Raw genomic sequence first — 25,242 nt, forward strand, 5'->3', positions numbered from 1 at the left:
CGAAGGCGCCAGAGCCGCGGGCGGGGACAGCGCGGCCCCTGCGGTTGGGCCGCAGACCCGGGGCCATTCCCCTCAGCCCCGGCACGCGCCGGCTAACGGCAGCTGCGCGCGCGCGGGGCCCAGCCAATTGCGGCGGGCGGCGGCGGCGGCGCGGCCAATCCGCGGACCCGGAGGGGGCGGCGCGGCCAATCCGCGGGCTCGGAGGGGGCGGCGCGGCGTTCGAACGCGGCGGCGGCGCACAAAGCTCGGTCCCGAACCGGCTCCCGGTTCCGTCCGGCGCACTGAGTAAGTACTGCCCCGAGCAGCGGCCGGTCGCGGCACTCTTTTCCCGAGCCCGTCTCCTCCGTCCTTGGCGGTACTTTTCGCGCTCGTTTCTACCGTCCCTGTGGGCGCAATAACGGCACCGGCTGGGCCCGCCCAGCGCCCCCGTGTCCCGTTAGCCCGATGTGGCGGCACGGCGGATCTACCGCGGCTGTCGGCGGGGAGCACGGCCAGTGCCAGCAGAGCGGCGTCCCTGCGGCGAGAGCGGCTCGGACGAGGCCTGAGGCTGGGCGTGTCCTGTGTCCCGGCCGGGGGCTACCCCCAGACCGCCGTGGCCTCCGGAAGAAACAGAGCACCGAGCTATCCTGTGCAATACCCGTTTGATAACACATCATTGTGACCGTACGACAGCAGCGGCTCTCTCGGGCCATTTCACCTGAATCGTATTTGCTAGCAAGGGAAAATCAAGAATTGAAAGTATATTTGTCCATATGTTTAAATTGTCATATGTCATATAGATAACTAGCATTTTAGCCCTTCCCAGTGAAGTCTTCTGCCAGTAATAATCCTGTCTGTTTCAGGACTTAGGTATCCACAGTAACGTATCCAGTATGGTAACTGTGACCGAAGCAGAAGCCTTCAGCTAGCAAGTGCGGCAGGAGACAATAGCAGCTGCATAAACTTGTCTCACAGTGGAGGGTTGTTCTGATTAAAGAAGGCAAAAATTTGGGATATCAGATCTTGATCTGAGACACAAACAAAAAAAAAATGCACTCATAGAGCATCCTACCTCTCAAAATAGAGTCTTGCAGCGGAATTGCAATACAAGGCTTCTTTGTGGACCTGCACAAACCTAAATAGCTGTAGAAATCAACCCTGTTCTCTTTCAAGACTCCAAGTAAAAGTCTGCTCTGGTTTTCTTGTTTCAGGCAAGTGTAACTAAATATACTGTGTAACAGTTTCCATTTCTCTTTTTTTTACTCTGCTTTGTACCTTGTTCTGTCTAAGCTTTGCTCTCATCTTGATTGTTTTAGAAATAAAGTTGACCAAGAACAGGAACGAGATGGCGTCTGTGCTCCAAAATGTCAAAGCAACCGTGGTGTGGCGGAAACACCAGCTCCTAGCTGACCTCAATGAGAATGAGAGCCCTGTGCCTGACAAATTCAAGAGAAGGGCCCCTCTGAGTTCTCTCAATACCATTCGCATGTCTTTAAGGAAACGGGTACCATTAAAGCGAGTAGAGCTGAATTTTCATAAAACCCTAACTAGGGAAAGTCTGGAACCAAGACAGAGGTGCCAAACTCTTCACACTATTAAAAGAACAGCAAAATCTGCTTTTGGAACAGTGTCCCAGGTATTTTACCTTTGCAGTGGAACGTAGATGGAGTTTCACTTTGCTTCAACTCCAGTACTAAGATTTCTGAATTCTGTATTGTGTGCTATACTCTGGAGAGTCCATTTCCACACACTTGCACAACTTAGTAGTTGTCTCATAGCAACTAACTTTTAGAATCTTTAACATCTTTTCCTAAAGTATAGACAGGCAAATTATGGATCTGGCAGAACATGGAGGAAGGTGAAAACATTTTATTTTATTTCATTATGAAATAAGAGCTTTTCTCCTACTGTATTTAATCGTATGTGGCAGAGCGGCCTTCACACAGAGAAGGTTGGGTAGAGATTGCCATCGCTTGCAAAGAATTGTTACTGAGAAATGTGCAGCACTTTGGATTTTTTTTCTTTTATTCATTCTCCTGTACCAGTACTATTTACTAACATGTTCTTTATTATAGTTAATCTAAATTTAGACTGACAAAACCTGCTACAAGGTAGCAGGGCAGCAGATTCAAGCTTGCACTTCCCTTTCTTGGAGACCTCGGATTTCCAGTATAAGAGCAACAGGACCTTTGTTCCAATGGCTGTTCTGAAGTCCTTGACGAGTGCCAAGGGTTAGGGAAGCAAGTGACTCCTACAATGCAAATGAGTAGAGAGGTTGAGATGCATTCATGTCATTGAAAGCTGGTATGAGAGGGGAAGCTAGGAATTCAGCCCAATTATTCCTAGTCTTCCTGGTTCCAAACTTGAGGCTGAGTTCATTTAGTCTAACATATCTAATGCTTCTTTCAGAAAACACAGAAGTCTTGCCAAAGCCCAGTACGCTCAGTGGTGACCCTTCCAGCTGAACCCAGCAGCAGCAGCAGCTCTGCGACCAGTTCTATCAAAAAAAGAAGCACTACACCTCAAACACCTTGCTATAAGAGTGTTACTCCAGCAGCCACTTCCAAAGGCACTCCAAGGTCCAGCAAAAGGGCCTTGCTTGGGCCAACAAGGGTGTCAGAACATAGAGAATGGCGGGATTTCTCATCCTGGCTTGGTAAAAATGCTGTCTCACTCCGGAGATCCAGAAGAGCAGCAGCACTGAAGAGCCCTTATTCATCACCTGCTACTTCCAGCAGAAAGATGTAAGTCACACTCTCTTGTAAGTATTTTTTCATTTAAAAATTTACTCTGATTAGAGTATCTGATAAAGTGAAAGGCAAAGTATGAAGTTTTCTGTCCTATTCCCCTGAAGGTATGTGCTGCTTGAATAGTTAAAGGTAGTTCCACCTCTTTATAGACAGGGATTGAGCTCTGCATAAAACTGAAATATAAAAAGTAATTTTTTCCTAGAGACATACCTGAGTTCTTTGCTGGTGCCTTTTGGGTAAAGGAAAATGGTCTGTATGTATCTCACTCTGACTGAATTGTAACTCTTCTAAAAAGATAAGTTAGCTATTTGTATTGCAAAGATACCAGGAATAGCTCTGCTTATGCTGAGTTCTTTATAGAATATAGGGAGATTCCTGCCTTAAAGAACAAACTCAAATTAGATCAAGGGTTGTGAGCTAGGGAAATATTTAATAATGTGCACATAGGTTTTTCTTTTGGTCAAAGTGGCAAGGAAGGTTAAAGCTAGAAGTTGAATCCAAGCCTTGTGAATCTGAATGTGGTGTCTGAGTTGGAGGACAGATGTGTGAGGGATGAGTGGAGACGTGAAGCAGCTGGCCAATGGAATTAAGAGCATAATTGCCACTGCCCTAAACTTCTCTGGGTAAAGTCTAGCGGTATCAAAAATGGTACTGCAGGGATGGAGGCTGGAGTAGTGTCACCTCGTCAGCCTGTCCTGCTTGATCTTTAGCAACAACCATTCTGTTTGCAGAGAGTTTGACTGCGAGTTGGAACTGGTCTCCTCAGGGATTTGCCAACTGAAGTGTATCTCCCAAGCATTCGATGATGCCATTGTGAAAGAGGAGAGGTAAATACTGCTAAGTGTCCCTCAACTTTTGGCACAGGTTACCTGCCACCTGGACATAGCCAGTTGCAGGCTAAGTAGTCTCTGTAACTCGGGATGAGGAACAGTTGCAGAACTTTTTCAGGTGTAATGTAGTAATCCATTTTTTTCTTCAAGATTCCTGGGAAAATTAAATCTGCAGTTGGATTTGCAGCTTCTAAAACCTGTCAAATTCTCTTCGTCTTCATTTTCCTTGTTGTGGAAGTCAGATTTTTAGCAGAGAGAGCCTACCTTTGACTTTGTGTGAGAACAGTACCTCCCTGACCCTTGTCTAAAAGAGGTGCCAATCCAGGCTGGGGGAGGAGGTGGGAAAATTCGTCATTGATGTCTGCACATCTATAAAGAAACATCCTGTTATTATGTAGCATTATGTTAACAAACAGTCCATAGTACCCAGATGAAAAAGCCTCTTATAAAACACCTTGGTTAATCCACAAGGTGGGAGGCTGCTGTATTTGTGAAGGTTATGTCGTTCTAAATTAGACACATAATAAAGTAAAAATTAAAGGTCAGAAATCTTGTCACAGAGTGATTCCCTAAAATTCTTCCTCTCTTAGAGCACTTGATGCCAAGCATTCCATAACTAAATGTCAAGCACCTCAAATTCTCTAGAGAGCGTTTAGCATCAAGTACTTTACCTACAAAGAGGTAAGGGCTTAATATCCCAGATAACTGCAAAAATTTGTACCAATGGGGCCATGTGTAGATAACTATAGATTAAACCTTGGATCAAGTTAATTTTATCTACTATCTATTCATATCTACTGAAAGTTTACTAAACTCACTCCTAATATTCTCCCATCTGCTAGTGATATGACAGTTCCTCTCATTTGTAACAGAAGATAGTAGCAACCAGGTAAAGTAGTTGTTCACTTACCTTGTCTATGCTTGCATGCATTTGTGGGGAGGAAAAACTGCTGTTTGGAGTGGGAAAGGCTTATTATCCCATGCTGCTTTAAGGCAGTATTATGTAGAACCACAGGCTTCTTCCTTCATATTCTCTGTGGCCATCTCTGCTACAGCAGATTGTTGTGCAGCTGTAAAACTTCACCACCAAATTGTGGATTAGTGAGTCCTTGTGGGTTCACAATGAACCTCCTATGCAAATATCAGCTTTTCTCACCCCAGACCAAAAAATGACTGGTACTAATCCTTTTGTCCCTCAAGTTCTCACTGGTTACTAATGATCACAAAGCATGAGACAACCAACCATTATCCTGAACTGTCTGATTTTACAGCCTTCCTTTTCCATCTCTCAAATTTTCATAGCAGTTGAGTCCATGCTATCACAATTAACAGCAGCTCAAAACGGTATTGATGGCATTTTGAAACACAGCAATTGCACCCAAACGGCTGTGACATAAATATCTTCACCCATTATGTTGGAAGTGTTTTTTTGTTAAAGGGGAAGGTACATCCTGAATATTAGATCCTATTTTAGCAACAAAGATAGGGGCAAGACACTTTGCTGTAACTTTTCAAGAAAAATGAGAGCAGTTTCAAATGCTGGACTGATGCTTTCCGCAGTGATCTGTACTGCTTCCAAAATTTGGTCCAGTACTCCTGCATGTGTAGATGCATACTGTGTGCTCTTTATTGCCTAGTTGCCTACTGGAATAACTGTGAAATGAATTTTTTGGAGGTGCCTTTAGTCTTGCATGAGACTTTCTGTTCTGGTATCCAGTTGCCAGGAGTTGTAATGTTAGCACTCCCTTTTAATTTTTTTCATGACAAAGTAAACCTTGATCTCGAGTGATTGTTTCCATTTCCAGCTCCATGTATTGTTCTAATGTTTTGCATTTTAATGAATTAGATTATATCACAAGAAATGCGCCTGTTGCTAGTTAAAATTTACTTAATTTGTGTACTGCCATTTATCTTCACTGAAGGTAACAAAATATTTTCTTGCTAGTGTTTAGAACAGTTACACAGTGAAAGTGTACCAGACCTCTTCCTTTCTCCCATCTACTTTCCAGCAACTTGTAGGACAACCAGTTGAGTAACTCTGCTGACTTCATGCTGCTAATGGTAGCCCTGTTGTTCTTCTGCAGGCAAGAAGCAATATCAAACTACTACTATCTAATGGCACAAAACTCACAGTCTGTACATCCATCCCTGAAACTGTCTCAAGCTATCAGAAGGCAAGCAAAGAAACTCCATCAAGCACTTGGTACCTAGACAGAGATGGCTGTAACTGTTTTTTCATGTTTCCAAGTTTATGAGCACATGTAAAGGAGAAGTCTGTAGAGCACCTGAAAGGCTGCACTCTATACACTTAAATGAGCCATTACACTTTTCTTTTTTATGAAGAAGCTCAGGACTTCCCTTGCTTTCTCTTTTCAAGTAAAGAGAGAATCAAAATACACCAAGCACAGTGTATTATCTCCTGCTGAGATGAGGGAACAGTCTTGAAAGTGACTTGCATTAGGGAGTAAGTACAACACTTTCCATGTGAAAAAGATTGGTCTATTCTTTTGAAAGCTTAGGTTGGTTTTTTTTTTCTTTGTTTTTTTTTGTTATTAGCAAATTAAGAGTTATTCATCATATCAGCTGGAAGTTCATAAAACAGTAGTGGCTTCTCTGAGTTCTAAGCAAAACTGCCATTCCAAAGCAACAGGTTTCTGTGGAGTCCCTCATGCCACAAGAACAGAGCCATATTAGGACTCTCACTTCATGGCCTTAAGGATTAGCCTAACTAATACTATTTTTAGGTAGTTTGGTTCCAGACAAATCCGAGCAACTTTGTTATTTCTTACTGCTGCTTTAGATAGCATCTTGGCAGTTGAGTTAAACATTGCTTTTGTGCTGCATCTGTCTTTCAGTTCTACGTGGAGATTTGTTACTACAGTTAATGTAACTTCTTGCAACTACTAATATCTATATTAGTATTAGCTATGTGAATAGCTAATATCACAGTGGAAGTATTTTGGTTATGTATACTTAGCATTTGATACCTGCATTTCGCTTCTAATTACTTAAAAAAAAAATTAACATTGATTTGACAAGCCTTTTTTTGGTAGGTCATTCAGTATAACAAAGTTTAGTCTTTCAAACTAAAGCAAATATTTCTCAAGTTTTTAAAATTCAACAGCAGGGCTTTTTTCCATGGTAAGCTTTGTACAGGCTTCTCTGATTATATTCGCTCTAAAATAAACCTTCAAACGAAAGACTGATTTGGGAAATCTTGCTCTACTTGATAATTTTTAAGATGTGCATGTGACCTAGTAGTTCCAGTGTTACTAAAATTTTAATGGTGTCAATATAAAATGTCAATAAATATGAAAAGCAGTAAATTATGATTTATATATAAGTACTGATTTTAAACTTAGTCACAATTATTTTTACTTGTCAAATGAAACCATTTTAAAACACTGAAACTGTTAATGAGGCCTGGAAATATGAAAGCAACCCTTCTAGCCTGAAGACTTCTATACTTTTATAGATTTTTAGCTTCTGTTATTTCTTGATGTACTGTTTGTGTGTGTTTTGTGGGCTGGTTTTTAGGGTTTTTAAACAACTTTTCTATATGGAAGTATAGAAAAGTATACTATCTCCAAGTTATTCTTTGCATGTCCTGAAACTATAAACCTTTCATGAAAATGTTGTCTTATTAGTGAAATGCCTTCTTCTATGACTTTTGAAAAGGAAGGAGGGTTGGAGTTTTTTGAAACCTTGACCTTCAGTCTAAGTATTATTTCAGAGAGATCAAACAGCCTCTATTTATTATGTTTCCACCAGCTACTTGGACATGTACAATTATGATCAAATATTTATCAAATTACTGGTAAGAATAATCAGTGACACTGTTTGTTTAAAGGCAAGGAAGGTTTTATTTAAGTGGCCAATCTGTTTTAAGATTTTAAAAACCAGCTCACATCAAAATCTATAGCAGTTGTAGAAATCGTACTCCTTATTTCATATTAAGAAATTCATTATTGTACATTTTTGAATCTTTACAAGGTAGCCATAAGAAATATAAACATTTGTCACCAGATAGAACCTTCTCACTGACAATATTTAAAAGTATGCACTTAATAAAACTATAGACTGAAAGAACACCTACAATTTCAAGTTTTCTTGTGTGAATTCAGTTGTAAGGGGACTGCCCCTTCTCTTCCCCACAAATAGAAAAACAAGTTATGCATAAGCCTTGGGGTTCTGTGAGAGGAGCCATTCTGGACTGTACACCAGTCATCCAGGAATAACCCTACCTTTCAAACTTGCTATCTGTAAATCATTTCTCAATGCTGCAATCTCTGGTAGACCATCTCCCAGCATGTCACAGTAAACCTGCCTCTCTCTTTTCTCCCTCCTATGTTCTATACATCCATACAAATGACAAATGAACTGTAAAATTTATCTTCCCCAGTAATAATTCCTGCCTGTTGGGCTTGACCTAAAATGAGTGAAAGGGCCAACACATGCTCTCAATTCCAGACCCCATGGCACAGGATTCTAGCTGTTCCAGGCATTATTTCTGAAAAACGAATATTTTCATCCAGAAAGATATTTTTTTCCATTTTTACGGGGGTTCTGAATTTAGGCTCAGCTGTAGGAATTTATAGTTACCTCGAGTGACTAAACATCACAGAAGTCTTAATTACGTTGACAAATCCACTATTCCTGCTTAAGCTTTGACCACGGACCACGAGGAATCATTGTTCTAGAGAAGCTGAGAAAGGTAGGCTGAAAAGTTTATAGGAATTCTATCCTGTACCAGCTCCAGATGAGGATCAAAGTGCCACTTTTCTCCCCTGCATGCCTGACATGAACAATTAATGCAGAGATCTTCAGTTCATACACCACGTGTCACTGTCTAATCAGAAAAATTATGAAATTGTGGTGTATAATCCTCATCTCTCCATTATCAAGCCAATGAGTTTACCAAAAAGATACCCCTGCTCCAATCATCTAGTCCTATGACGATGCACTCACCTTTCTGCAGCCCAGATGCCACGAAGGAAAAAAAAACTGGGGAAAATCCTACTTGTTCAGTAACAACTGTTGGACCTACAAATTTTAAAACTTAAAAATACCTACTGGTTTCAGATATTTTAAATGCTTACAAAAAAAGCTTTTAGCAAATTTAAAACAGAAAATTACATAGAAAGAAGGGGAAAAAATAATTTTTCCCTTTATAAATTTGTTCCATGAAGGACATGATGCTATTATAGATCCAAGTATTGAGGATTTGTTAAATACACACATTCGTAGTGTCCTGGCTAAAGAAAGACTGCAATGTATAAACAGGAGAACTTGTTCACTAGTAATGACAAACAAAGGCTATTTTGCAGAATAGTGGGGCTTCTGAAAAAAATGTCGTTGTCCTGCATAGACCAGGGTGTGTAACTTTTTTTCTCTAGTTTATAGATAGTTCCCCTTCTACATAACCAATGAAAGTTTTAGCTGTTTGGAAGTGACTTCTCTAGGTATTAGAGGAAAAAGTGAAGTAATCTGTATAAATTAAGACTAGTTTAATGTAAACAAATAAAAATGACGGCTCTCATGAACCCCAATGAATAAGAATTACCAGTACTTTGTCATTTCCACACCTAACAGAATTTTATGCAGAATAGATATAAACCATGCCACAAAACTAAACAGGAAGACTTTGGTCAAGCAAAAATCTATTCTAAGAGCACTAGTGTATGCAAACAAAAATGTAATTCAAAATAAGCAGATTTGGATTAACATCACTATTCAATTCTGCAATCTATACAATGATATCTTGTTCCAAACCTACCTAGCTAGACAACAAAATTGAACAGACAGCCACTGTTGCTGTGTTTGAGTTGGTTTTGTTCTTTTTTTAAATGTATATAGGTTACAAATTTGCTGTGAGAGCAGGACCAAAACTTAAGTGTCTTCCAGTAGCTATACACATGTACACACAGACAAAACCAAAACACCACAGTTGTGAAGGTGTGTTTTCACAATATCTCCAATAACTCTACCACTGCTATTAATCACAGCCATTTTTTTTTACAGTAATTTAAAATGGATCCATATCAACAGGACGAGAAGTAAATGCTTCCAACTGTGGCTTACTTGCACTGTAGCATTAGCACCCACTGGACTAACAATTTTGCATTTTACAATTTCATTTATTCCTTCCTCCATTCAGCATGTTAAAAGAATGTGCTTCTCTGTTACACACTGGAGGCACTAAACAACTTACGGTGCTGCAACTGATAAGTCTAATGTATGTTCTGTGGGCATACACCTCTGTCCTTCCGTGTATGCTAAAGCACTTTCACTGTCTGTACAGTTTAAGTGAGTGCTGACTGCACAGAAACTGCAGCAATGAGGACTTGCAATCAAGAATAAGATGACTGTAGGATCAAACTTACCCTCAGCAAATGGCCTGCCTAGGAGACTGATTTTCTATGAAAACACAAGTAGAACTGAAATCCAATAGCAAGATGAATGCCTGTGAATGACTGGATGCAGTTTCATGTGTGTAACTAAAAATGCCTGTATCACTATTTTGCCGAAGTGCACAGCTGGAGCATGTGATCACAAGATAAACCATTCCAGCTATGAGCAGTCAGTAGTGCTTGAATTATGCAAATGCCATATAAGCTCTCATATACTGTATGAGAACAAACTTAGGGAGAATATTTTCATCTTGATTTTAATACCATGTTGTAGAAACTTTGAAATTCTTACCACACACAATCCCACACACACACACACACACACACACGTTTTACTGCTATTAGCTCCTAATATTCTTAAAGGAAGCCAGCAGAGTGACTACTGTAAAGGTGACCCGGTTATTAATAGAAATATCAGAGTCTTCATGACATGGAACCCTGTAAAATGACATTATGTCTCCAAGAGTAAAAGACAGCCCTTTATAACCTCGGAGATTTTTCTAACCTTGTACTCAGACACTATTTCCTTCAATACAGTCACAGAATTACACAGATTCCTCTTTTGAAAGGAAGTAGACCTTTCTACTACAGCAATTTAAAACAAAAAAAATAGGTTTAAGTCTCTTGGGTGATAGAGGTAGATGACTAAAGCAAGAGTAGCTTTGAACAGAAATAGCGATTACTGTCAGGAGACATGCTACACAACACCCAATGCTTACAAAGAACTTTTCGATCAGTCAATATTTTAGACTCTGCAGCAAACTTAAAATTTTCCTAGTAAGTTCCTCTCTCACAAGCCTTGGATTCCCATGCTATTAAAAACTAACAAGCAGGAGCATGCTAACAGTAAATTCACTAGGAGATGGAGGTTGGTGCCACCGTGCAACCTCCCCCTAGTGCAACACAGAAGAGAAGAAATGGACTATGTGATTAGAATTAATACATGCAATGGGCTGAGACAGAACATGGAATAAATCCTTCAATTTCATGGGTTCAAAAGCAATGATACTACTGGGAAAGCATTTGTAAATGTAAAGACTGTTTCAATGTAGTTTGCAAACTACCGTTCAATTAGCTTTTGTAGCAAACCCTAGAGCACAAAACCCCAGCCCCTTGAAATGTATTTACCTGCTCCCAAAGAGTGTTTGCTACCAAAATTTTTACATCTTTTCCTTAATCTTCAGCAGAGATTACCCCTTCCCTTAAAGGAAGCATTAGAAAACAAAACAAAACAAAAAACCAACTACTAATGTGCCAGACGTATTTCAGGAAGTTTGAAATAGGCAACTGACAATCTTGTCAAGTAATGTCTGAAAATATAAATCAAAGATCACCACTTACAAGCTATTTTGCTGCCTCTTAAGACAAAAGCTACACTCCTACACCCTTCCAAAAGTCCACTGAAGCTTCAGGGTTAACAGGGAGTAAAGACTTACTTTACTTCTGCACTGTCTTATTACATTTCCATTGCATTTCTTGTTTTACATGTTAACTTTCGAAATCATTCACCAACTCAGTGAAAGACTCTTTCTGGTCCAGCAAAACCTGAAAGGGAGATGGAGAGGCTCAACACCCTCTCCACTCCAATTCCCTGAAATAAAAAACAAACAACAAACCTGGAAAAAGAATGTCCTTTAGACTTCAAGCTTTTTCCGTGTCAATATTATATATTTTTAACTCTAAAAAAATGGGTTTTTATGTGCAGTTATAACTTCATTGCAGGTTTTAAAACATGCGTCAGTTTAGTCATTAAAGTTCTCTTGATGAATTTCCGTGGAAGTATCTGCATGAAGAATCTGCAAACTGCTACTATGTTAAAGTAACCATAATGCTTAAGAAATACTACTACTTAGGGAAAACGTCACATTTTACTTCCAGTAAGTCCATTGTGAGATCAGAGAGAAATTTAAATCAGTAGAAAAATGTCTATTTGGCACCTGTATTTTTGCATGTTTCCACCCTTTGAAGCTCAAATTGCTATAATTCTGAATGCTACAGATTGTCTTAATACAGCAGTTGCTGTGAAGCATGAGAAGGTAAACAATTTATCAATTTACTTAATTACCTTTTTTTCCCCTTCAGTGTAAAGATTCTAGTTAATAATTTAAAAAAGTAACTGCTCTGAAGTTTGCAGATCCCTTAGTAAAACGGTTCCTTTTAACTTGCCCTCCTAGGATCTGACTCTCGGATTGAGATCATCAGAGCCATCTTCTTTGGAGTAGTCCACACATTTTTGCACAGTCACCAAGTTCCACCAACAATGTGATCTTTGTACAGTTGCACACTACTTTGTTTACAACAACACTAACTGTGTTCAAACTGTGGCAGACACATACATTTTTAACATGAAGTTTTTATGTTTGGTTCACAAGTGAAGTTCTCTCTTTTATTTTTCCAGCACCTCACACAAACATGAGTGCCCATGTTGGAGTCTGTTGACCAACACTTTAGGCCGAAAGGAAACCTTGAGTTTAATGCACCCAGAAGGCATCTTGTTGTACAAGTCAGAACCACCTGTTATTGTAGCTTCCACTGCTGCTTCCCTTTATCACTTTTATTGAAAAGTGAAGTGGAAACAGACATGACTACTTAATGCTTAAAGCATAAACCTTCTCTGTAACCTGTCAGACCTACCCTTTACACTGTTGGATGCAGCTAATTAGCTGATACCACAATCCTTCATAGTAAAATCAGTATCTTTTCCTCTTATTGCACACATTATATCTATTCCAAAAAATAACCTGTTGCTATGATGATAAGCTTGTGATAGTTTTAGATTGTTTTAATCTTCCTCAATAGACATGATAAGAGGAAGAGACTGAAAGTGCCCCACTTGGTGTAAGAAGGCAGATTTCAGAACAGGGAAGACTCCAAGGTACAAATTCCTGTCTACTTCTCTTAGTTTGGAGCTGCCTAAATACTATCTTTGAGGCATGCCTACGAGTTTAATGGGGTGCACCCAAGATCTACATTCCCAATCCTCCTAGGGAATGGATTCAAATTTGTGAACTCCACCTCGAACCCAAGCAACGGAAGGCAAATGCCTGTCATGATCTTTGTCTGATTCAGGCTGGCTCTGAGCACGCTCTGGCTTGGGGTTTGAAGAAGGTGGGTCGGGTTGCTGTACAGACATAGTCCGGCGGAGATGGTTTCTCTTGCGCAAAAACTCAGGTTGTGAGTGGAGGCCAAAGCTGCCTTTTCTCAAAATCATCCGAGAGTTGTTCCTTTTGGGTCGTGAATGGAGACTGAACTCCAGCGAGGCCAAGTGGGCTGCGTAACCTTCAGTGAGGAACTGAAACAGGGATGAAAAGAAAGGGAGTGACAAATTACTGCTGCCTTGACCTACGAGCGCTATGAGGAATTAAGTTTTGATCGCCGGCATCTAAATTAGATACGTACAGAGTGACAATACTCTTCTCCCTTCATTTCTTTTTTTCAAATGACCCATTCCATTTTGTCATTCAGAAATATGCAATGCATGCACTTCTAGATACCGCTTGATTCTCTTTATTATTCACCCTTCCAGAAAATGCCTCATTTATAACACGAACTGCCTTTCTTTGAAATACTGCTGCTGCTTTGTGTATGTGTGAGTTTGCACATGCATTCACTTGCATGCATTTCCTTGTCTTCCCTAGGACTTCCTGACTGAATAGCAAGAGTTACTTACTTGGCATTGTGCCTGGTATTTCTTTGTGGATCGTCCAACTATGTAGATCTGGGATGGCGACAGAGCCAAAACACTGTACACAGAAATATCCTTCATGGAACCGTATGCGGCGCAGATTTTGATGTGGCACTGAAACAAACATTACTTCCAAAGTGAACGCACTATTGAACACCATGGAACTACAAGGATGGCGCTTGATTTGCAATAAAGCAGCATATGAGTTCACTGTTAACAATTTCAATCTGTAAACCTCAGAAAGCTAAACAGGTACTGCCTGCATGTGAGCAAGAACTACAGCTGTGCACACAGGAAAGAACAAGCAGTTCATTTACTTATTTGTCAGGATTGCAGGTCCCTTTGGATGTTTTATCAGCTTTCCTTGCTCTTTAAAAAGTGAGAAAAGAAATGAGGAATGGCAAAAAAGACTGAGATGTTCAGTAAAACTTATTGTTGAGAAAGAAGGGAGACATCTACTGAATGACATTTTCTGAAAAGAGGTTTTAAGGCCATAAATAGGTTTCTAGTACCTCTTGCATGAGATTCCGGAGAAAAATGGTCTTTTGTCGCAGTGGGTCATGAACAAGTCCATCTGAGAAGAAGATCATCCCTTGTGGGAAATTGTGTTGGGACAACCATGAAACCACACGCTGTTTTTGCATATCTGGACGGCCGGTGATATAGATAATCAGATACCCCAGGTCCTGCCAATGCCTATCAGAAGAAGCAGTTAAATCATAGAAGAGCAGAAAGAGAAACAACACTCACAGGTCAGGTCAAAATCTTTTCTTCTAAGTTCAGTTAGAAGAATGCTATTCGGATGCTATCCTTTAACAAGTGGAAAGGAGCCTAAGTCTCTGCTCCAACCAAGAAACTAAGTCATAATCTCTACACCTCGGGGAAGGTGGAGGAAAGCAAGAAAGCGTAGAGCATTGTTATACAAAATATTATCAAAAATATGAGAGCCACAAAAAAATATACTTAGAATAAGCTTTGCAAAACATCAGGTATGGCTGCTTTGGAAATCTTTAATGAGATTTCCTGCCATTTCAGCTATAAGGAATGGTAACCCTTGAAAGATGACATTTCTACATTCCCACACAAGCTCCAAAATGGAAACTGCCTTTTTCCATCCAGTGCAACATTAACAGACCTGCAAGAATGGATTAAAAGGCCTTTTAATTTTTCCTCCAGAAAACATTCTTGACTTTCTGGCACCTGATATTTTTGAAGTACAAATATGTCCTTATCTGAAATTATTGAAACACGAAATACACATAAATAATTATTAATTCACTGCACATGCTTCACAATCATATTCCCAAGAAGCAACGTTTTATCTTTCGCCAACTTAAACCACAAATTTCAATGTAATCCACAGCATTTTAATATTACTCTTAAATTCAGGCAGATACACTGTGCAAGAAAATATAGAAAAGTATCTGCAGAGAATCTTGGCCCTTAGAAAACTGCTGTCTGTTGAGTGTAACAACCCCTTTTCCTTCCTACTTTGTTCAAGCAGAAAGTTAGAGATTCGAAGTGTTCAAACCTCATTTACCTGACAACATCAACGGCCCCTGCTCGGACTTTGGGGTCACTTCCCATAATTGAAACACTTGCTGCAAAGGAACCATCAATGCTGAACACAACACATTCCATTCCTCGGGGCAGTACAGTGAGGTAACTTGCAGCACTGCTCTGGTCCCCTCTGGAGAGTCAAAGCAATACATTAATTTAAAAAGCAAAACGACAGAATGTATTTTCTGCACGTTCTAGTTAAGATTTGAAATTAGATCTGTCTGGACCTACAGCTCTAAAAATCACTGTCAAATATGGCTTCTGATTTCAGTCTTACATGGGACAATTGAAACCCACACTTTTAGGAAATGGTTTTCCAAAGGGAAATTTGGAAGCTGATCTTAATAAAAAAATCACATATGTTTAGAAAAAAACCCTGCAAACCCGCTTGAAATACTCAAACTACAACTCAAACTTTCTCCATAAGCTTAACAGTTGGTAACATGAGCATTAGCCGCCCTCTATCCTTGCAAATTACAATGGGAATGCCAGTTGAGTAAAGTAAAAAACAATACCAAAAGCAACAAACAAACAAAACAAACAACAGCAAACAACCAAAAAACAACGCAGTCATACATTACTCTTCTAGTGGAAAGACATGTGAAAAACACTTCCTTATGATGTATTTTCCTCAAGAGAACTGGATGTTAAAAAACGGATAAATGACAAGGAAATCCGAAGCTCTTCCCATCTCCCCACCTCATGTTTCCTAGAACCTGTAATCTAAAGACCACGTTTATGTCTGGTGATGAAGATTGTTACAGTGTGTGCTCACAGCCTAATGAACAAAGACAGGACAATTTATTTTGCTTCTCTTTAAACTTACTCCTGCACTCTAAAGCTTCATCTTTGAATATCATTTTATTTGTTTATCAGTAACTATTTTTCTTGAAATGACTGCCTTTTTTATTAAACTGAGGTAAAACATTTTCTCCTCCTCAAGTAGCACTACATAGGATTGTAAGCTGATTTTGAACTTTGTTAACTGCTGGGAAACAACACATTCTACTTCAGCTTAATTCACCTCATTGATTTAATCTCCCAAGTAAGGATTCAAATGAAGTTTTTACTCAGTTTTAAAGTTCCTTCCTGATCACAACAACCCATCACAGCTTTAGTTTCAGCTTGGAGTTATTACCTGACCACCATTTTGATGGGATACACACCAACTCTCAATCTCTTCTGTTCAGGTATATTGTAGGATATTCGTCCACTGCTGTTGGATATCTCTGTGTCAAAATACACCCACCTACCCGAAGATGGCTCAGTCATTATGAAGATATCCACCTGCAAAACCAATGAAACAGTAATCCAATGTGAGAGTCAACAAAACACCCCCTATTTACAAAGCCTGCCAAGCCTAGATAATATTAATATCTCCAGCCATGGCTGGTACTATACAAGGAAGTTTGAAGGAACTTCATGACTCAGTAAGAACTTCAAAGAGAGTTCTCTCAATAAGTAAATGCTTCCTAACATACAATACAAAAGCTTATTGCCTTTTATTGTCTTCATAATTTAAAGCCCTGATCTTAGCATTGCACATGTCAAACATAGATATACAGGTCAGAAATTTGGGAGGAACCGTAAACTAGGACAAAGACAACTGTATCTTGCACAGCTATATTACCTTTTTCACACACTAAAATTAAAAAATTTCATCTGGTTATTGAGACAAAAATCTTTCTCAAATCATAACCTTGCCTACAACCAAAACACTTCAAATTATCAAAAGATTTCATCAATATGGTTTTCTTCAACTGAAATATTTAAACCAAATTAACATAAAGGATATTTTAAATATTTTGCTGGGCCAGAAACAGGCCAAGTGAAGCTTCCACGCTTCAGTTTTGCCCTCAGTTCAGCAGCATCGCTCTCTTAATTTGCACAGAAACTCTTACAATCTCAGTGAATATGAAAAAATATGTTCACTTTATGCTTGGTTTTATTAGCTGTAAGCCTGGCTTCTGGAGGCAGCTTTAGGATTTCAATTATGCCACATTACGACTAATTTCTAAAACTAATCTTTACTTGCCCATGTGTAAGATACAGCAGCCACCTAGCCTCTAGAAATCCTATTCTTTTATCTATTTGTTTTATCTGGATAGGATGATACATGATTTTCTTTTAGTGCTTTGTCAACTACTACAAAATTCATTTTTCTTCTTCCTCAGAAAGTTAATTGTCTCCAGTATGTGCTACAACTGGATGGCAGGTTCAGAAACCACTGTGCAGCACACTCACCACTAACCAAAGCAGAGAGCCACAATCAGGTAAAGAGAGATGAGAGCTCAGAAAAAGGTCAACTCTCAGGAAAGCCCACTTTACAGCATGTTTTTTATTAAGTTGTAGGGGCCTAGTGACATATTTCCCCTCACTCTAAGGCTTTCCCTGACATTGTACGTGTCCTACATTCAACAACTGTTTCTACTAAAGAAAGAAAATGGATTACTCAGACTTCACCTTTTCACCTGTTAAAGCCACCATGTCCAGAGGTCCATACATAAAGCGCCCAACTAGTACCTGAGGACCATCTTCTGCTGCAATGACATCGTTAGCTCGGTGATTAGCAGTCACATTCTGAAATAAGAGCAGAGGATGGGAAGGATGCTGTTTGTTTTCGTCACGAGGCTGCTGTCTCTATTTTGTTATGAACAGTGACAGAGAAGTGTAGTTCTGGACAGTACGTCTGAGGTACATCAAGTGCACTGCAAACCCATTTCAGCTGGAGCTGGATTCCCAGTAACGGTGGGTTCCTGAACAGACTTTCTAGAGAGAGTGCTCAGGACGACCAAATAAGAGAGAACATTTAAGAAAAAGCCAATTCTTTTTCACTTGAAGTGGTGTCATAGAGCCACATAATTATGTGCAGGGCACATGAATTTTAACTGAATTAGTACCTGAAGAAAGGAGGAAATATTTTTGCTTGGTCTGTGGATTTGTCTAGCATAAAAGAACCTTTGCATAATGGAAACTTAGGGGTTGTCTGTTATTTAAAGAAAGAAATGTACCTTCTCCCAACATGAAATGATAAATGAAGACAAAATTGCTCATGTTCCCTAACCATTAATCTGACTGCCTCTGGATTAAGTTAGCAGTTTTCAGCTCTTTAGTGATATTCAGTGATGCAAACTCTTACTCGGGGAGATAAAACTCCATTTAAATTTCTGCCAAACCCATGTTCCACAGCTGCCATATGTATTCAGAGTTAAACTTACCCTCAATTTGACATGTGTTCTTTTGCGTAGCCATTTTTCTCGTGGATTGGAGAGACTTAGTGTTTCTGGATCCAGGTTGTCACTTTCCTTAAAATTTACATTTTCATACCTCATCACCTGAAATATCAGTATTTTAATAAAGTGTGTGACGTGGTACTTGGCAAAGAAAGAGAAATTACACTGGTGCCCCAGCTGAGTGACACTGCAGAGCCAAAAGCACAATGGAAGCAGAGAGAGGTAAAGCCATATGTTCACACTAACTGCACAGACAAACAAACTGCTTTCATTCTGTTGGCCAACACTTAATTTCAAATACTTATTGAACAGCTTTTTCATTTTTCACAGAGCCTGCACATTCCTCCAGAGAAAATGGTGAAAACATTAGGGTAGTACCAAGTGACAGTCACATTGTCTTGACGATGGTCTGCAAAGTCAGTCAAACAGCTTAAAACCACAGAAGCATTTTTAATGTCCTTTTTGAAGAAGACGTCAGATCCCTGACTTAGTCGGTATCGATTTGCTACACATCTACTCAGAGAGAATGTTTCTTATCCCTTTTGGGTATTGCTACTGCAGTAGGCGATAGGCAGGGGCCCACAAGAACCCACAAGGACCCACTGAAGTCCAACTTGTGAACATGCAGAACCCTTTTATTTCATACACATTCATACAACCTAAATATCATACACTTACCAAGAAACTTGCACGTCCAACTCAGATTTCAGGACACAACCCACAGAATTCAGAATCTGGGTGTGGGTTATGCCACATTTCAATTGAAAACAGAACCCCGGTCTCACTGAAATCTGTGGGTTGTACCTGCAATCACAAATAGCTTTTTTGAATGAGAAATAGATAAGAAAATTTTTCAAGTTGAACGGCTCGTTTTCTGTGCTGAAGTTTTACAGTCTCGGTGCCCTTGCTAGAAGATTGGTCTAGAATAATTTTAAAAGATGTCTTACAAGAAGTCCCTTGAGTAAAATCATGCTGCAATCAGAGCCAGCACAGCAGCTGGCTTGCAACAAATCACAGTAATGTTGAGAAGTAAGCATGGTTTTCAACAAATTGGCATAAATTCTATTCACTAGAGGTAATGTGCAGGCAATATATGCATCCACAGGGCATTCAGGAGCCATTAGTCTTAATCTTAACCCCCAACAAGGGCAGAAGATCCAGACTGTACTGGAACGAACCAATCCTTTATGTAGTGCTGTAAGCTCACATACTGCTTTACAGACATGTTCTAAGTGCTTGAAAGGCTTATTAAATTCTAAAAGCTGTAATGTACCTACAAGGCTAAGAAAATCTCCTGTAAATGAGAGACTCAGCTTTCTTATGGAAGCTCTACTTTCAAACTGGTATACTATCAGATGTATGCTAGTAATTTCATGCTTAATAGGGAGATATATAATTATCTAAGGCTGGGGATAGCTTATTCCTTCAAAAACAGGACAAAACTAATATATAATACAGGGTTAGACTGATCTGGGGCATGGGAAGGGTGAGTGTGCATAAAGGTGCAATATTACCAGTCAAAAAGTCAGCAGTGCTAATGGTGGGCTCACTGTCCCCTTTACCTCTCCAATAAATCCAGATGTGTCACTCCTACATGCACTCGTATGTGATGCACACACAGTTCGCCATCTAATGATCTAAAGATTAAAAGACACCCTTGGAAAATGCAATTAACAATCACAAGGTTCTCTGTTGCAGAGAGAAAAAGAAGAAGAACAATTACCTGTCTTAAGATGAATGCCACAACATCTGTTGATTCCCAGTAGCTGGCATGAAAGAGATGTGGCAGGGCCACCGTTGGAAAGGCTGTCAGCACATCTGGACAATACAAGGCATAATCTATTCGTTTTGTTCCCCACCACTTTGCAGTAACTACAAAAAATGAAACAAACAAAATAGCATAAATTTCTATACCAATACATTTCTTGCTGTCTTCACTTTTGAGCTAGATAATGGAATTAAGTCTTCTGCTTTCTTTATCTTGACATTTCGAGTCTGTTAAAGGTATCTATCATTCATGAAAGTACTGTTTTTACTGATTGCACCATCACTTAACTGCCTGCCATCTAAAGAGTTCTTCAGGGTCCAAGTTTTGGGAGGCAGAAATCACCTCAGCATTATCCCCACCACTTTCTGGTCCACGGAAAATGTACAGTGAAACATTAGTACTTTCATGATCATGTTCTAGAGTAAGAATTGCAAGTGCCTCTCAAACAGTGAAGCAAATATTGAGATAGATAGATAGATAGATAGATAGATAGATAGATAGATAGATAGATAGATAGATAGATATACAGACAGACAGACTGTGGTCTATAGCAGGACAATATAATGATTTATAGCACTTTAATTATCTTAATAATCGTAATAATCTTATCTACCTATACTGCTTCACACCTGGAATATGATCATAAACCCCTGTTACTATGAAACTCTTGTGGCTATTTATGAGTGGCACCTTAATTGTGTCTCCTTTCCTATTTTTTTATCTATCTAATTAAAAACAGAAAAGAAAGATAACTTGTGTGATGTAGAACTGCAGAAACAGGCTATTCTCATTCTTCCCAAATTCCAAATAGATATCTTTTCATAATCAACTTTTTCACAGAAACAATGTGACGGGAAAGGCTGTTGCCATATCCAATAGCACATGGCACCAGGCTTCACTCACTGTTGGTGAGGCATGCTGATGACAAGCTTTCAGTTGACCCGGAGTTTTCACTGTTTGTGCTGCCCAAGCTCAGCTTTCTTGTTTTCCCTTGTGGTTGATCAGATGTATTTGGAGATTCAGGACTCTCCTGAGAGAAAGGCATGTTCAAAGAGCTATTCTCAAGGAATAGAGCACTGTGATTGTGGAGAACATCACCTGCAGGTTGCAAAAATGAAAATAACATTTAAATAAAGGGATGCACACCATGGTTTTGAAATCATTGTTTGTGTATATATCTTATTTCCTTATTTATTAATTTATTTTAAAATACAGGGTTAATGAGCGTTTTTCTGAATAATATCACATTCAAAGCCCATGGATGAAATGTCCTTCAGAGTGAGAATAGCATGTCACAGCACGACTGTATGGAGAAAGCACACACCCTACTGCCATGCATGTGCAACAGCAGCTGGGTGCTTTTGGCCAGGATCTTCCAAACCGAGTAGTCATTCTGGGATGACATTTTACTTCACACTCAATCCTACTCATTTTAAAGTCATTTTCTGAGAAGAATGCACAGCCCTGGGAGTCTGTGATACTTCTCCAGTCCTCTTTCTGACATTAGCAAAATGTCCCTTTTTGCATTATGTGACGAGTCGAAGATACTTCATGCCTGTATGATTTTACCTTATTTCCTATAAAATAAAAAAGCACGATTCCTTCTACTAGCACGGTGCTCATCCACCCCTTCCTTTTTCTTCTCCAGAAATCAATCTACTTCTGTTTTTTTTTTTTTCTTGGATTCAAATCTTTATTACCAACATAACTATCGTTTGGTATCCCACCTAGGAGAAGAGCAATCAAGACTGCTCAGTGGTTGAAGATCTAGGCAAAGGTCAACTCATTGTAAAAATAAATTGTTTAAAATGATAGTCAAAGACATGGAATTTTCCAAGTGACACTTCAACTAGAACAGTGGTATCACCTTCCAACTTCTTTTTAACACACTAGTAACACAAACCTAATGCATAAGAATATTTTTTTCTTACTAATCTTCTTTGGTTCCACACTTGCTAAGTCTGTGCTTAGTCCCAGATGACTTGCTTTTAGTATGCTAGCACATTGCTATTTCAAATTCTCTTGAGCTATGTAAGGAGGGAACACTTAAAAGAACAACAGGCAATGAGAGCTATGACAACAGGCACTGTACCTAACTGGTGAGATCTTCCATCCCCTAGTGGGTATCTCTGGTACCGTGGGACACTGAATGGAGGAAGAAGATGGAATCTTTTCTCCAACAAGGGCTCAAGTCTGCAGGCAGAGGGGTCAGCAGAGTGAAAGAAGCTGTACACTTGGCTGCAGGCTGGTCGGACCTGGCATACTTGGATGAGAATGAAACAGAGAGAGAGGTCAGTATTGCTTCTTTTCAATTTGCAAGGAGTCTGTACAGAAACATAGTTAATATGGTTTTTTCCAGATTAGCACACACCTGGCCGAAAGAAATTTAACTCAATTGTTTCCTATTTTATATATAAAGAACACTTCACTGCACAGGAGTTTACAGAGACATCACAATCTGAGATGTGGGCACATAGGAAATGTGAAGAGCAGCAGAAGATAAACAGGTGGAAGCAAGGAAGAAAAATGAAGTTAAAAATCTTGTAAATATACTACTGAGCATTATAGTTGTGATGCTCTTGAAATATTTACCAGCAAAATGGTCTGACGGGCTTATGACATCCAGAGTACTTAAACCTAGGGGACAGCAGAACCTTCCCTTATATTATAAAAATTGATTCTAGCAAAACAAATAAATAAATGCATCTGAATTTTACTTGTCACATTTTCAGGTAGCTTTCTACTTCTAATTTCAGTTAAGAGGGCACCTGGCTCTTCTCAACTAATTTCCAACTGTCTGCATGATAGGTTTCAATTTGTCTGTTTTCCTCTCAACTGTGTCACAATTATCAGTTTAAAATGGGATTCTTTTATCATATGCACCTCTAAAGACTAATTATGCTTCAAGTAGACACTGCTCACCTCAAAATGTGTTTGAAATGCCCATCAGTTGAGCTGCTCTCAAAGCATATTCTCCTTTGCAGGATACCAGAGAAAGGATGGAAGTGAGAGCTAATTTGAAGAAAACACTTTAAAATACTAGTAAATTAACATGAAATTTTCCTGTCAAAGTGTCTGGAGGGTAGCAGAGCAGAGACTGGAGAAAGGACTACTGGTTAGGAAAAAAAACCCTTGGAGTTCTGAATTGTTGTCTCTTCTCATTATTGCAACAGATTTTCTCCCTCACCTGATAAACGAATGTATAATTTCCTATAAAGATGCTGTGCTATTCCAGGCTCATGTCATGAAAAGAGACAAAGCATGTGCTGAATAATGAAAAGTAAAGTAAGCTTTTAACTGAAAAACTCTAAAAATCCAGATGCTTTAGAAATAAAACTAAAAAAAATCCTCTCTGTGTCTGATCACTCGGCTCTGTTACTAGAGAGGAAGAATGGCTCACAAGCAACACACCCGAGGGCCAAATCCACCCGTGAAGCCAGACACAAACAAGAGCTAATGCTGAACCAAGCAGAGGTATTATTTTTGGCATTGTTTTCAAGGACTGATCCTTGGTGAAGTGAGAGCCTCATGATGTATGACATGGAATAGATGATTAACAGCAGAACACGGGACATATTTGGAAGCGAGCAGTGACATCCCTGGAACAATCCTCATCCCCTCAGTACCTACCAGCATTAACGGTCCCACCTCTTAAAGGAAGAAACTTACTTCACTCCCTGACTTTAACTAGGCTCCTTTATTTACCTCCTTTTTGCGTGAGAGCTTACCATCCAGACCAGGCAGAACAGTGCTCCTCATGGCCAGCACCAAACCAAGCGGTGATCCAAAAAGGAAGAAATCAGACACCTCAAATTCAAATCGGCCCAGATTTACTTCTGAGAGACTGGAATCCACAGGAGGAAGATCTGCACCATCTTTCAACACACTTGAGTGGATGCTGAACAAAGAAAATATTGAATCAAAAATAATAAAGAGGGCATTCAGAAAAAAAAAATAAAAATTCCTGAAACAGGATGCTTAGAAAGCTCTGGCACTGGCATTTAAATCCAAGCTATACACCTTAAAACTGTCAAATGATACTGCAGTGTAGCAGCCATGATTTTCAGTGAGGCTGTTCAGTAAATTAACTACCTTCAACATACAAGAGTTTCCTGGAAGTATTCTACAGAACACTTGGTAAAGTTTTGCAAGGACCATGAATATTTAAGTTTACTGCTTTAAATATAACACAGTATTTCTCCTGTAAAAGAATCTAAAAGTGACTGACCAAAAACATCCTCATGTTTTCAGTTGCAAAAAGAGAAAAACAACCATTCTGTCTCAGAGGGAAAAATTCTACAACACACTGATGTCAAGAAAATGCAATGGTTTCAAAATGAATACAGAACAGTCAACAAAAACAAAGCAAAGGACATTCAGTCAAAGCAAGAATAGACTAGAATTACCTATAGAATTACCTTTATTTGCTACTAGGAAAAATACCAGACTTGAAATAAAGCACAGTAGTAAGTCTGCACTATACTCAACTCTAGCAGAACTGAAACTTCAACACACAGTAAGACTTCCTCCTCTGCATCACTCACAATGAAAGAAAGGAAATAGGATGATTGATAGAGGAACCAAAAGCCCAAATAATTCAGATTAAGTAAAAACCCAAATAGCTTAGAACCAGCAGGAACAATGAGAAAAAGGGAATGTTTATGTTCCCATCCCATGTATTTCAAAGGTTTCTTAGGATAAAGGAAAACTAAGTTAACTTCTCCCCTCAATCCTTTCATCATGTAAGCCAAATGTTTATGCAGGGCGCTTTTTTGTTGTTGTTTTAAAGCTGATCTGAATAGCTTCTAGACCAATGGGAGCACCTAAAGCAATTATCTCACTAGAGAATAATAAACGTCCTGAAAGTGAAATCAGAAGGATCATTAGAAAGAAATCGGTAACAGAAATTTACAATTATATTCATCCATCTTGTTTTGAGTGGGCTGTACTGAAGAAATAGAACATTGTGCATTCATTTTTGCATGTTTAAAACCCTCACAACTAAATAAAGATTAAATAAAAAACCT

General features: G+C 39.3%; 2 protein-coding genes across 9 annotated transcripts in view; one reads left to right on the top strand and one right to left on the bottom strand.

Annotated features, from left to right (window-relative positions):
* Window positions 1-213: 213 nt before the first annotated feature.
* Window positions 214-9,626, top strand: PIMREG (PICALM interacting mitotic regulator). Of its 3 annotated transcripts, XM_088177234.1 has the most exons (6): window positions 214-285; window positions 843-1,615; window positions 2,389-2,723; window positions 3,461-3,556; window positions 4,402-4,448; window positions 5,644-5,775. In XM_088177234.1, exons 2-5 carry the CDS (start codon window positions 1,325-1,327, stop codon window positions 4,436-4,438), a joined length of 759 nt encoding a protein of 252 aa, XP_088033360.1. In that variant the 5' UTR covers window positions 214-285; window positions 843-1,324; the 3' UTR covers window positions 4,439-4,448; window positions 5,644-5,775. The 3 variants fall into 3 exon arrangements, with proteins under 3 accessions (XP_088033360.1, XP_088033361.1, XP_088033359.1); XM_088177235.1 differs by having other exon boundaries at window positions 4,402-9,626; XM_088177233.1 differs by lacking the exon at window positions 4,402-4,448 and having other exon boundaries at window positions 5,644-9,626.
* Window positions 7,399-25,242, bottom strand: part of PITPNM3 (PITPNM family member 3) — a 51,878-nt gene continuing 34,034 nt past the window's right edge. For 4 of the 6 annotated variants that reach the window (XM_088177228.1, XM_088177227.1, XM_088177232.1 and 1 more), the window contains 12 exons: window positions 23,944-24,113; window positions 22,308-22,478; window positions 21,119-21,313; window positions 20,171-20,319; window positions 20,010-20,084; window positions 18,433-18,549; window positions 17,678-17,794; window positions 16,353-16,501; window positions 15,195-15,344; window positions 14,167-14,350; window positions 13,640-13,768; window positions 7,399-13,261 (listed from right to left, as the gene is read on the bottom strand). In XM_088177228.1, the coding sequence (XP_088033354.1) occupies window positions 12,953-13,261; window positions 13,640-13,768; window positions 14,167-14,350; window positions 15,195-15,344; window positions 16,353-16,501; window positions 17,678-17,794; window positions 18,433-18,549; window positions 20,010-20,084; window positions 20,171-20,319; window positions 21,119-21,313; window positions 22,308-22,478; window positions 23,944-24,113 (1,915 nt within the window). In that variant the 3' untranslated portion in view covers window positions 7,399-12,952. The remainder of the gene's footprint in view (window positions 13,262-13,639; window positions 13,769-14,166; window positions 14,351-15,194; window positions 15,345-16,352; window positions 16,502-17,677; window positions 17,795-18,432; window positions 18,550-20,009; window positions 20,085-20,170; window positions 20,320-21,118; window positions 21,314-22,307; window positions 22,479-23,943; window positions 24,114-25,242) is intronic. The other 2 variants (XM_088177229.1, XM_014881173.2) reach the window with 1 other exon arrangement.

The sequence above is a fragment of the Sturnus vulgaris genome, chromosome 21, assembly GCF_052056855.1.
Source record: "Sturnus vulgaris isolate bStuVul1 chromosome 21, bStuVul1.hap1, whole genome shotgun sequence".
Taxonomy (NCBI): Eukaryota; Metazoa; Chordata; class Aves; order Passeriformes; family Sturnidae; genus Sturnus; species Sturnus vulgaris.

Bases quoted from the DNA above. Each gene is read 5' to 3' on its own strand.
- PIMREG (XM_088177233.1), top strand. From the start codon at position 1,325: ATGGCGTCTGTGCTCCAAAATGTCAAAGCAACCGTGGTGTGGCGGAAA. The intron at 2,724-3,460 runs GTAAGTCACACT...TTCTGTTTGCAG, and splicing joins GCTACTTCCAGCAGAAAGAT to AGAGTTTGACTGCGAGTTGG. The intron at 3,557-5,643 runs GTAAATACTGCT...GTTCTTCTGCAG, and splicing joins GCCATTGTGAAAGAGGAGAG to GCAAGAAGCAATATCAAACT.